Below are 13,249 nucleotides of genomic sequence, written 5' to 3' on the forward strand. Positions count from 1 at the left end.
CATGTTGCTATGAATAAACCAGATACGAGAATATTACCTTTTTTCTTTTTGACTGAGTAATTGCAGATTTATTTTAAGTGATTTCAATTGTAATCTCCATGATTTTCTTGACAGTCCTCACAAAGAGCCTAAAGTTAAAAGCAATTATACTTTCACAATAATGAATCATGAATGTCAAGCACTGCAGCCTGTGTTTGCAGCTTTAAACGTGCTCAACCAGGAACATTTACTTGATGATGCTAGCAACGAATATACCTTGACAGTTACAGATGAAAGTTGGGAGTCAGGTCTGGGAGGGTTGTTGTGCGCAAGATTATAGATGGGAAATGGGAAAAATTGCAGGCCACAAGGCATACTAGTCAAGTTGTGTGGCACTACAGAGCTAATAATAAGGTAATATGCAATCGCAATACTGTATACCACTTAGTATGGTATGCTGTACTTTTTTCTCCTTTTTTTTGCTACTATCTTGAACCAATTATCAACACTGTGTAGGTCTGGGTTTGTGAAGCCCAAAACTGAAAGCAGTTCGGTGTTATATAAAACTCAAAATGTGAAATGATCCACTGATTACTATAGGGAAATACCACAACTTGTATGGTAGTAGTAGTACAGGAATGGTTGCACAATCAGCACAGAAACTCTGGTATTTAAACTTAGGAGTTTATTAATGTGATATACTCTTTAAATAAATCATTAAGCAAAAGCATAATGATACCTTGTACAGGGGTCACATGGGATTATCAAGGTTTACCATTTGATAACAGAATATGGTCGTGATAGACACCAACAGGGGCCTCACCTATAAAACCAGACATCTACAGCAAGGTGAGAAGTTAAACCACTGGAGGTCAACAAAAACAAGGTTTTCAGGGGATGTTAAGTTACTCTTTAAATATACACAAATGTTAGAATGCAAGACAGAACTGGACAATATTAAAACACTTGAGAAAGTCTTTAAAGATTTACAAAACATAACCATAACCAAAAAAGAGAGACTGCACTGAGTTGAAAATTGAGGTAGTTGTTGCAGAGTCTGCCGATGCTGTTTGGTGGTCATAGTTCTGTTGTTACCAATAACGGCAAAGCCATCATGGCAGAGCCATCATGTCACTGCAGCAGTAGTAAAAGCTGCCACCTCAGAGAGCCGAAAGATTCCGGAAAGTAAGAAGAAGTGTCTGGATATGAAAGTCGACGACAAGAAAGATGTTTCTGTTCAATGGTAAAGCCTAGGTTGCCAGTGTTGGTGTCTGGGCTCTCGCCACACAGCCAGAGTCTGGTATCTATAACTGGAGCCTCAACAGTGGTGCTGTTCCACAGACGGAACCTGCCAATGGATGATGCAGTTAGGTGAACCAGACAAATAGGCCACAGTGTTTGTGTTTGCCAACAGGACACCAATAAGAGAGAGAAGCAACATAAAATAAGAGAAGAATATGAGAGGGATGGCTAATGGGGCAGATTGTAAAGAAGCAAAACACATGATTAAATATATAAGTTTTTATTTTCTGCTTCTGAAAAGTTAAATAAAGAGCAATTGTACAAATACTATTATTAAGTTTTCCCTAAATCATTTAAAATGCAACTGTTGGTCTGAAAAAAACAACAACAGCTGATACAGAAAAATTATATTCAGTACAAGAAAAAGAGTGAAAAAATGCTTTTCCCCATTTACCTCTACAGTTTTTGACAGTAGAAAGGCGCATCATGTCCCAACAACATGCTTCTTATATCCCTGCAACACCAACATTCTCCTCTGTCACTTCAGATAAAGAAGTGGGTTGAAACCTTTGGACACAGTCCATAGAGTAGTACGCCTGGCTGAGACATGTAGTGACTGTGCCAAAACACAAGCAAAACAACCTTTTTGGGGCTTACAATTCCCACTGACTCCAAAAATATTCACACATGTGGATCGCAGTTTCCACAGAGGTACGCTCATTCTTCTGTCAAGGTTTTTTTCAGACTTCCCAACTTTGCATGGGAAGTGGCCTAGACATCTTTCAAGCCCGATTTTGTGTGTAGCTTTACAAATTAGCTCACAAGGGTGCGTTACGTACAGTATCTCTTAACACCCAAAGAAACGGTGTTGTAAGGAATGAACAGAAGTTTTGTGACCCCGTCACTTCCAAGCCAAGGAGCACATTAGTTTGTGGGGTTACAGGTTACCGAAAAAGGAAGAAAAAAAAAAAAGCACAGTTCACAACTAGCACATTCACTGTGTGGTATTTCCTCGCTCTGTGGAGCTCCTGGATGCTATCAGAGTTTAAGCAAATGTTTGCAGCTCTGTCCTGCTCTTTATTGGATTTGGGGAAATTTACATTCCAGCAACCCCAGCCAACATTACCCATGATAGTGTTCCATTCGCCAAATACATTGGCTAGTTCTCATCCTAAAGCGTTTTCTTTTGTAACATTAACAGTGAAACATACTGTTGGAAAATAAGCTAAGCAGTCAGTCAACGGTGTTATTTTAGAACAAAATACATCTGATCTTACATTTTTCCTTATGATATTACCAGGACTAGCAAGCCCTACACTGCAATACAAGAACAATGCTCTTTCTTTATCTCCATGTCTTCTCCGTGGATCATGAACTGGTGAGGATACTGATTTTTTGTCTGAGAAGCTAGGATTTAGCCTCTTTAGTCTTTTAGCATGATAACATGTATGTAGCCATCAAGTGTATATTTAACACCCCTTTCACAAGATTGTCATTTTAAAACAAGTCAGCCAACAAATCAAGCCACCTACCTTTATAAGTAGCTAGCTACGGCTGATAAAATATGCTAGTGACAATCAGCCTGCAAAATCAACAGGCTAGAAATTACACGCCTTCTTTACTTAACCACTGCCTGAAATCAAGGACCTATTCTTTCAAAAATTACTAAGAATTGTTTATTGCTGTACCATCATTATCATAGTAAACTTCATATGTGCAATCCTGACAGGTGTAGCAACAGTAACCAAGGGGGGCGGAGCTTAGCAAGTGGTCAATTGTGTTTTTGTGATAGTCTTGTGTAGTACAAATAACTACGAGCGTTGACGCATTTGGGTTTGAAATATCAGGGTGGTAGCCATACAGTGTAGTTCAGAGTATCATTTATCAGTTGTCCAACTGTGTCCACTCTTCCCACTGTGAGTGGTGTCACTATCTGAAAGACTAAGATACTGTGGGATGGTCCTTGGTGTGGAGGGCTGATCAAGGCTAAAGTGGATCACTCAGACACTTGCTGAAAATTATTTGAGAGGCACTTTGATTCCAGCATCTGCTCACAAGCACACACAATCAAGCCATCAAGAGGAAAAGTATATTTGAAGAATTCCTCTCTGAGAATTAAACCAATGTGACTATTTGGGAATGTGTGTGTCCATTTACATGTGCGTGTGCATGAGCTCACCTCATAGTGCTGAAAGCCAGGAGGCCATAGAACAGTGTATGCAACAGATTATAGGCCACATCTGGACGAAAAGCCACTACTCGCCCTTCTCCAGCTCCTTTCCTCTCCTCAGCTGAACCTCCTTTAGGTCTGCTGAGAAACAAAAAAGGCAGCGAGACAAAAGACAACAGTGATACATAAAACATTACAGCCAGACGCTTGAGAAGGGAGGCAGCAGGGTAGGTGGGTGGAATTGATATTATTCAGATTATTCAGATTTCAGTAGCTGTTATTCAGATTTCATTAGGTGTTTGCGAACAAGCGGACACGCAATGATGCACACCCACGACCGTTTCTGTCTGCAGGAGTCAGCACGCAGACAAGCCAGAGAAAGGCCCGAGGGCAATGATGTCACTCCCACGATTTGGCCTCCCGCACCGAATCAGACAGACACTGGCTTCCATTTGAATATAAATCCAATCTGGCTCTTCCTTCTACGTGAGGTGGGGTAAACTGGATTAAATTAATTCCTGAATTGGCAAATAGCTCTTTGTTCTATGAGGTTAGTATTCCAGCCCTCCAACAGCAGCGGGCGAGCTGATATGCTAATATGATCAGTTCAATGTGGCCTCTCACCTTGCACCACAGGCAAATGAAGCTTTGAGAGGCAGCTGCTAGAATATTCTATTTTCCAGAGCATGAAGCAACAATCCCATAACTAAATCTGCAGTGAAGGGGGGTGGAGACATAGGGACAGTGACTACCTGATGTCCTCTTCTGAGCTGAAACTCCCTTTACTTTCTACAAGGGCTGAAACTCTCCATTCATTTTCACTTCACTACCTCCTTTGACTAAATCGTCCTAATAAGGACACCCACTTTTTCATCCCTGCCAATTTAAATACTAAATACTGGCTGCTAACCTGAGCTATCACTTTGTTGCACAATTAGAGTCATTTTTGAACTAAAAATGGTTACATATACATAGGGATTTTTATTAGGATTTTCAAATTTGTTAATTGATTCTTTTCAAATTTGTTAATTGATTCTTGAAAGCAACCTTTGAATTTTCTGTGCGTCCTTCTACATTGCTGGTAATGCGTGTGTGTCAACTAACATGTAGTGTTTATAATATAGATCGCAGATCACAAAAAGTGCTCAATAGTGTGGCTAAGCTTCACATTCACAGGATTAGTCTACGTGGGTTGTGTTCGAATGCATTTGAACAAATTGGATGTTAGTTCTCATTCATTCAAAATAGATTTTTTGAAAAAGTAACAGCCCCAGTGGTCACAATGTAAAATTAGGTTAAAAGGGAAATGGTTAAGTAACATAATAAATTCAGCCCTAGAATATGTTAAACCTGCATTAACTGATTTTTTGGCCACTTGGGAGCAGCAGAAACAAGCGGTAAACATTACATTGACATATTATCCCCTTTTAAGTTGATACAACGAACTTGTTAGCAAATGGTTGCATTTTTTTACACATCCAGCACACGCAAAGCAACATTAGCATTCATTTGGAGTCGTATTTCTGTCCACCTGATCAATGTAAGACCGCTCTCTTTTCAGCTCTGTTATTGTCTCCACCAACCCCTGAGGGAAATATCTGGCTCTTTAGCTGCTAAATGTTCCGCTATGTTCACCAGCTATTCACTAGCTTTGTCTGTCTGCCGTTTGGTGCTGGGCAGTTGGTGTACAGTGTTGAATTAGCATAGCTTCTTCACTGAAAGCAGCTGCCTGCTGGAAATTATACTCAATATAACTGTCTGATTAATTTCAATACTATAGGTATATTACACCATGTACCTCCTCCAACATAGCCCTGGCAAATGTTTCTTTTCATGTGATGGCAAGGATTCCTTCTCCCCCTCCCATGTTCCCTCACTCACTTCCTGTCCAGCAATCACCTACCTCAGGTTCTGCAGTGCGGCCACTGCCAACATGCCGCTGAGCAGTAGCAGTGTGAGGATGTAGGGGTAAAGTAGCAGGGTACCAGCCAGGCGCTCCAGTGTGTCGAAGGGCAGCAGGCCGAAGGCCTCCTCACACAGATACAGACTGGCATCAAAATCCCTGCAGGAGGGGGTGAAACGAATGAGGTGAGAGAGGGGGGAGGTGAAGAAAGGGAGGAATAGAACAAGAGAAAGGGAAAGATGGACATAAAAGAATAGATTTTTTGTTTTGTTCCTCAGTCTTTGGTGCATAACACTCATTGCTGACCACTTGTCCACAAATCTGTGAGGACCATCTTTTGGATATTCTGTTGATGAAGCTTAAATTTCTGTGGGTTGCACTCATGCTAACTACCCAGGACCTTGTTCTTCAAAAGTGGCTTAACTAATCCAGGCTAACATGTTGTTTTAGGCTAAAATGATGGTGTTAATTCTCATGCACCTAATTTGGTTCTTTGAACGCAGTTTGAGAATTGATTTGTTAATCCCACGTGAATTTGTCTTGGCATGCAGTGCACTTTTATTTTGAAATAAAGGCAACATGAGTATAAAGTGAAATCCAAGATCAGCACAAATATGATGTTGCATATGGCTCTTATATGAGGTAGGTATTTTAGGAAGCATCCTACCATGCACTGGGGCAATAGACTAATAGACATAAGTTTCATTTTATTTGTGTTCCTGAAATGTTACTGGTGTTATTGTGATTAACATTGTGCTCCACACGCTTACACTGTTTTCACACTTCCAACACTGTTACACAATTAGTTATTATGAGTGAATACAGTTAGGCTGTAGGTGATGTTGTGTGCATGACTAGTGAGATTCTTAATGGTGGAAGTGCATGCAGTTGTGGTGGTGTTGAATATAAAGCTAGTCCAAGTAAACCTCATGTTTGTTCTCTGCACTACAAAATGAAACCCTGCCAAAATCTCTTACAAAGCACTGTAATTCTATGGGCAGTTTTCAGCAAAGTGTTTACATCTATGTACTTATATGCAGTCTACTGTATACTTTTAAATTTTAAATGTTTAAAATTTTAGTATTCAAATGACAAATTCCAAACATAATGTCATTGGAGCTAGTCACAAGATAAATCTGAAACACTGAGATGATTAATGTGGTAGGAAAGCAGAGGAAAATGTTCTGCTACACAACTGGACTTTTCTCAATTATAGATTTTAAAGTATTAATACTTTTACCTCATTGGAACTTGAACAGGTATTTAAATTCATAGATATCTGAAATGTGAAAAGGGGGTCACAAGCCAAAAAGGTTGGGAGCCACTGCTTTACTCTATAACACTGTGTTGCATTTTATGAGCTTATCATGTGTGGGGTGTTTTTTTCAGTAACCAGATATAGTAACCAGTAACTACAGTATGTCTGTCAAATAAATGTAGTGTAGAGTAAATAGTACAATAATTGTACAATAATATTTGCCTTTGAAATGTAGTGGCGTAGAAATAGAAAGTAACAAAGTACTTGAGTAAATGTACCTTCTTACTTTTAACTACTAGTTCATATATGAGATTCACCTTAAGAAGTCATGGTCATGATCCAGCTAACTGCAGGTTTGGCCTGAGGATTTGTTGCTCTAACAATAACTGCAGATTATTTTTAAGGTAGCCTTGAAGCACTGAAAATTCCAGACTTTGTCCAATCATCCACAGTCAAATTAAGATAAGTTATGAACTGAGAATTTTGTACAAAGAAGAACAGAGCCCAGTTCCAACTACTACAAACTGTAAACAGCAATAAAAAAAACATTCATGAACTGAAGAGAGAGCTGCAAAAATCTACATTTTCTGTAAGGCTGACAAAAAAAACACAGAGAGAGAATGTGTACTATATAACAAATGTTTTCAAAATAAACTGAATTAATTATTTTAATATGACATGAATGTACAGTATAAACGTGTGTTGTTGTTTTTTCAAAGCGTACATTTTGCGCATTCCATTGGCAATACTGCTTCTGATAAACAGCCGTGCTGATAAGTAATTGAACTGAGAATTGAGATATCACAAAACACAGCACAAAACTCAAGGGATTAAAGAAAATAAGTCTCAGCGAGTGAGAGAAACAGGAACAGAGGGAGAGGCAGAGATAGAGCATAGAGTAAGCGTTGCATTTTCCACAGCCTCCTGAATAATTGAAGGGCCAGTTGTGTGGCGTTGGGTTGAGAACTATGTTATCTGCCACCCCGGAGCAGCTATCCAGTGGCTGAGCTGCTCAACACACACAAAGTATCTGATCGATGGGAGGCCTGCTGGCATTACCCCGCCATCTATTATTCACACACATTAACACTCCAGGTGCAACAATACTGGTGCTTAGTGAATAATACAGTCACGCTGGATAAAGTCAAGAGGTGTGTACGGGTGCAGACTGTGCAGACTTTGTGTGTGCACTGCTGTGTGTGAGCACGCCCTTGTGTCAAATATAGTTTTATAAGTGTGCTGTGTGACTGTGTCCAAGAACAGAAGCAGGTGAATCTATGTGTGTGTGTGTGTGTGTGTGTGTGTGCGTCAACGAGTGAACGAGTGTGTGTTCATACCTCGTCAGCCCCAAAGCAAACTTTGACTTGATGAATTTAAAGATGTGTTCGTCTGATCTGAGCTGAAGTGCTTTCTGTAAGCACACATGCACACACACACACGCACACACACACACACACACACACACGCACGCACACACACGCACACACACACACACACACACACACACACACACAGATAAGGTCATCTTGTCAAGGCTAAAGATCAGCATGCTGAGATGTATGAAGTAAATAAACCAAGCTGAGATCATATGGTGACCTCACATCATACCTATGCGTTTTAGATAGATGAGGAGAAGGAGGAGAGGAGGGCTGCAGCAGAGGGAGGTGGGAGAGTGTAGTGAAAAAGAGGAAAGACAAGGGGGTGAAGCAGCAGTAAGAGAGGGAAGGGAGGAGTAGAGGAAGGAGGGGGGAGGAGAGATGCAGAGAACAAAAAGAGAAAATAAAAGAGCAGACAGGCGAGGAGATATGGAGAGAAAAGGGGCTGGGGATAGGAAAGGAGGGGAAAAATAAAAGGAAAACACACAAGGCGATAGGTGAAGAGGAGAAAAGCAGAAAAAGGAAGGAAAGGATAAGGAGAGCAGAGAATGAGGAAGGAAGGATGGGAGCAAGGCACCTTGGCAAGGTAGTTGATGGTGAAGGTGAGGAGGAGAACCATGGCACTGTGGAGAACCAGTTTGCCCAGACGAACCAACAGGCTTCCTGTCTTCAGACCAGACTGCATGAGCAGACAGCAACAATTAGATTAGTCAATACAGCTTTTATATTCTCAATGCAGTTTTACATTTAGAAATTTGAGGAAAGCAGACCCATACAGCTTCACTTTCACACACACTGTGTTAGGTACATGCATCTCTCTATTAATCTAGACATTAAATGCCAACACTGTCTGCCATGGCTTACATAACATTTTCAAATAATACATTTTACAAACTAATACGCCACTTTATACATTTTAACCCAGAGGTGGGACAAAGTATTGTTTTGCAAGTCACAAGTAAGTAGTAAGTTAGTTTAGTAAATTTACAGAAACAATGAATGCTTTTCAAAACAAATTCATAACATTTAAAAGTAAAATGATCAGGTACCTTGGTATGTTATTCCAGTGACTTGGGTTAAATTTTCAATTCCATTCAATTTTATTTATATAGTGCCAATTCATAACAGAAGTTATCTCATTGCACTTTTCCAATAGAGCAGGTCTAGACTGGACTCTTTATAATATTATTTACAGAGACCCAACAAATCCCACCATGAGCAAGCATTTGGCGACAGTGGCAAGGAAAAACCTTTAACAGGCAGAAACCTTGGACAGAACCAGACTCAATGGTGGGCGGCCATCCGCCGCTGCCGTGTTTGGTTTTGAGAGAGAGAGAGAAAGTGAGAGAGAGTGAGAGAGAGAGGGGTTTTTGAGAGAGAGCCAGAGAGAGAGAGAAGGGGGGAGGGGAGAGGGAAGCACAATGCAAATACCACCTAGAATTATAAAATAGGGTTGGGGTTTGATATAATATTATCAAATCTGAATCTAATGTTGAATCCTTTATTGAATCCATGTCTTCAGCTTTCAACATTTGTAACAAAAGTTTAAAAAAAATAATAAAACTGATGATATAAATTAGGTCCGTACTTTTTATTGTTCTCTTGTTCAAAGGTCATGATCCAGAATTAAGTTGATCATATGAATGATATGAATGAAAGTTTAACTGGGAGATTCCGACAACTGAAATTGATGTGAATATTGTGAAGATTCTTGTTGAACTACAAAAACACACCGTACACTTGTGATATTGGAGTAATTTTACAGAGTGATGCTTCTTTTATCTCACAAATGATTTTTTGGCTGAGTACAGACACCAGCCTGCACATTAACCAGCAGCCAAAAGTTTCATTTTGACCATTAACATTAATTAGCTACAGCTGATAAGATCTGCTGTCGAAGAAGTTTTATATTTAAACCGGCGAAAGACAAAACTTAGAAGTTTGTTTACTTGAATTTTGTTTTGCCCTAATGTGCGTGTCTGCATTGCTAAATGCAACTTTCCCTCTTGCTTTTGCAACTGTCGGATTGATTCAATCTGTTGTCAGGAAAATGAAGAGTTGATATGCTGTCCTTTTTAATAATATACATTTTATGTTAGGATATGAAGTCATTCCAAGTCAAAAGGTTAAAGTCACGAGCCGCTGGTATTAAAGTCCAAGTTGGGTCTAAAGTCATCAGACTCATAGTTGGAGTCTGACTGGAGTCCACACCTCTACAACATATTAGAATGGTTTATACATGTCTGTTTTTAATGAAACATTTCATAAGTACAATATGTAGTTTCTGTACACAAATTATTTAAAGCCAGAAATAAAATCTTTCTCTCCCACTTCTGATTCTCAACCTTCCTCCATCTTTCTCTCCATTCCACTGTCATCCTGTCACATTAAATGTTTCTGTAATTGCTGCTGTGATAAGATGTGATTTAATTAAATTACATTTAGATCTGACAGGAAAATATGTCTCCAGCATACAAATTGGAATTATCTTCTGCAAAAGATGACTGCAGCACAGGCCTCTTCACGTCAACCAAAACGAAGGTTAATCTTCCATCTGTGTTTTGTAAACAAGCTACCATAACTGTCTGGATCTCTCTCCGTGTGACTTTGATACACTAACAGTGTTATATTATTTCTCTATGTTCCCAATTCCCTTTTCTGACCTCAAACTCTCACTTTTATTCTCTGTATCCATCACACACACACACACACACACACACACACACACACACACACACACACACTGACCTGGCAGTGTCTGATGAAGAGTGCGGCTACGATGAAGCTCAGGACCAGTGATCCCAGTATCATGGAGTTACAGAACTGGAGGAGCCACACACTCAACAGACCACTCACTTGAACAAGGTACAGCGTGGTCACCTAGAGAAACACACAGACATAGTGCTATGGAACAGTTTGGGTAGGTAATGTGTGATGATGTCAGCCCAACACCTATGTTTCGAGTATTGACCACTTACCACCTGTGGCTCTGAAATGTTGCTCTGAAAGGTGGTGAATTCCAAAATGTAGGCAAACTTAAGCCATTACTTGTTTGATATCAGCCAGCATCCTCCATGTCACATGACAGCAGACACCAGCAAGGGAACCATACGTCCATAAGTGTATAGTGTATAATGTATAACCTTCCAACAGTGGCAAAAATACAACAACGAGTGAGAAGTGAGAAGAAGTCGTGACGGAGTTCTGAGGTTACAGGACTAAAGGTACTTGCTGCTGTGAGTTTTGACAGTCTGGTCGTTTGCCGTCACCACAACTAGACCCATGAAAGAAAGACAGCTAAGAGTATCTAGTAGTGATGAGCGGGTCGACCCATAACCTGCAGGTACCACGGGGTGACCCGCAAGTTGGGCGGGTTCGGGTGAACTTTCTAGAAAATATCACGGGTTCGGGCAGGCGGGTCGAAAAAGTGACAAAGAAGCGTTCTGAGTAGGCTAAGTTATTAATAACTTTAGGCTTAGATGCTGTTTCTACAAACGTCCAAAAACAGTTTTATCCTCTTTCGAATTCAAATGTCAAGCTTTACTTTTTTTTTTACAATTCCATTTACCTCCATTGTATTGAAGCGAAGGCATAAATCTCAGAATAGTTGACCTGAGCAAATAAAAGCAAAACTATGTACATGACTAGATACCACTAGCAGTAAGTTAGAAAACGCTGCTTTTTTGTAATTTGGGTGAACCACCATTATAAAAGAGACATCTATAACAGTTGACAGGACACCTCGAGCAAACAAGGTCAGTAATAACTCTTTGTATTTTTAAACCATGAAGGCTTTTTTGTATAACTGTCTCAGAACCTAGACAAGGCTATGGACCGAGTGGGACTGCACAGTCGGGACAGGGTAACACATTAGAAACACTAATTTGTATGTGCAGTGGGCAGTGCAACTTGAAATAAACCCAGAAGCTAGAAAACGTTTTGGGCTTATGTGCTCGGCGGACAATTTTCTTTCAGCTGAATGGCCGCCATTTTGGGGTCCGGTATCCAGTTCTTATAATACATCCGTGGAACTGACCCTTTAAGTATCTGGTCCTTCTCGTAGCCATACCTGTGTTGTTGTTAAGAAGTCGACACAGTCCAGGGTGTATATGATGAGAGCCTGAACAAGAAGGATGAACTGGTTGAACTGCCACGTCAGACAGAAACAGAACGTTGTCACATACATCAACCACACCATCACCTTCTGAGGAGGGAAACACACACACAAACACACTGGGGTTAGATACTTGAACTGGATGGATACTAATGGCATGAATACTCATTCCTGCTGTGCTGCTAGCTCTTTATTGATTATTGAACGGATGGGTTGGGTGTGCCAGGTCAAGGCCAATCTATGTGGTGAGGATGGTCACTAGCTTTGATTTAGTGTGGGTTTGTGTGTACCTGCTGTAAGGCGGTGAGCTGAGGTCTGAGATAACAGGTGATAGCGGTGACCTGCAGCGCTAGGAAGGGCAAAGACCAGTTCTCTCTGAGGGAGATGGTGAACTCCACACGAGTGGTATCTACCCTGATAGGAGGGAAAGAGGGAGTGAAGGAGGGATGGAGAGACAGGTGGATGGTGGAAATCCATGTGAAGCATACTGCTCTGACTTTTTGTCTGTTTGCAACGTCCTGTGGTTTGTGTGTTGATGGGGCAAAACAACCACAGTCTGTTAAAGGAATTGTTCGACATTTAGGGAAATACGCTTATTCCTTTTTGTTTTGTTTTTTTGGTGCAGAGTTTTAGATGACAATATTGATACCACTCACATAAAGAGCTAGCCTGGCTCTGCCAACAACCGCTACATTTGACTAATTAACACGTTATCTTGTTTATTTAATGCGCTCACAACCAGAAATTCAAAAACAACAAGTTGCAGTTTTTACAGGGAGTTACATGCTTTAAATTTCAAACAGATTAGACTCCTGTAATGCTCTTTTCACCGGTCTCCCAAAACAATTCATTGATAAACTATAATTAATTCAGAACTCTGCTGCTTTTAACTAGAACAAGAAAGAGAGAGCATATCACCCCAGTTTTAGCTAACCTACATTGGCTCCCAGTGTCTTTTAGGACTGATTTTAAAGTTCTTTTATTTTATTTACGAGGCTCTTAATGATTTGGGACCGGCCTACTAATTCTTTGTTGTTATATAATCCTTCACGACCTCTTACATCCTCTGCTGTCGTTTTTTTTAATTTACAGACTATCACACAAATAAGAAAATCGACATCTCAGCCTTTTTTTAAATATGCACCAAAACTTTGGAATTCCTTACCCAAGGCTATAAGAGATGCAAGCTCTGTGAAAATGTTTAAAC

General features: G+C 40.2%; 1 protein-coding gene across 9 annotated transcripts in view; it reads right to left on the reverse strand.

Moving 5' to 3' along the window:
• The window catches only part of dpy19l3 (dpy-19 like C-mannosyltransferase 3), an 81,703-nt gene that overhangs the window by 50,825 nt on the left and 17,629 nt on the right, over positions 1-13,249 (reverse strand). For 7 of the 9 annotated variants that reach the window (XM_044168036.1, XM_044168024.1, XM_044168214.1 and 4 more), the window contains 7 exons: positions 12,333-12,456; positions 11,998-12,132; positions 10,677-10,808; positions 8,506-8,607; positions 7,890-7,963; positions 5,295-5,453; positions 3,401-3,532 (listed from right to left, as the gene is read on the reverse strand). In XM_044168036.1, the coding sequence (XP_044023971.1) occupies positions 3,401-3,532; positions 5,295-5,453; positions 7,890-7,963; positions 8,506-8,607; positions 10,677-10,808; positions 11,998-12,132; positions 12,333-12,456 (858 nt within the window). The remainder of the gene's footprint in view (positions 1-3,400; positions 3,533-5,294; positions 5,454-7,889; positions 7,964-8,505; positions 8,608-10,676; positions 10,809-11,997; positions 12,133-12,332; positions 12,457-13,249) is intronic. The other 2 variants (XM_044168125.1, XM_044167956.1) reach the window with 1 other exon arrangement.

Source organism: Siniperca chuatsi, linkage group LG1, assembly GCF_020085105.1.
Source record: "Siniperca chuatsi isolate FFG_IHB_CAS linkage group LG1, ASM2008510v1, whole genome shotgun sequence".
Lineage (NCBI taxonomy): Eukaryota > Metazoa > Chordata > Actinopteri > Centrarchiformes > Sinipercidae > Siniperca > Siniperca chuatsi.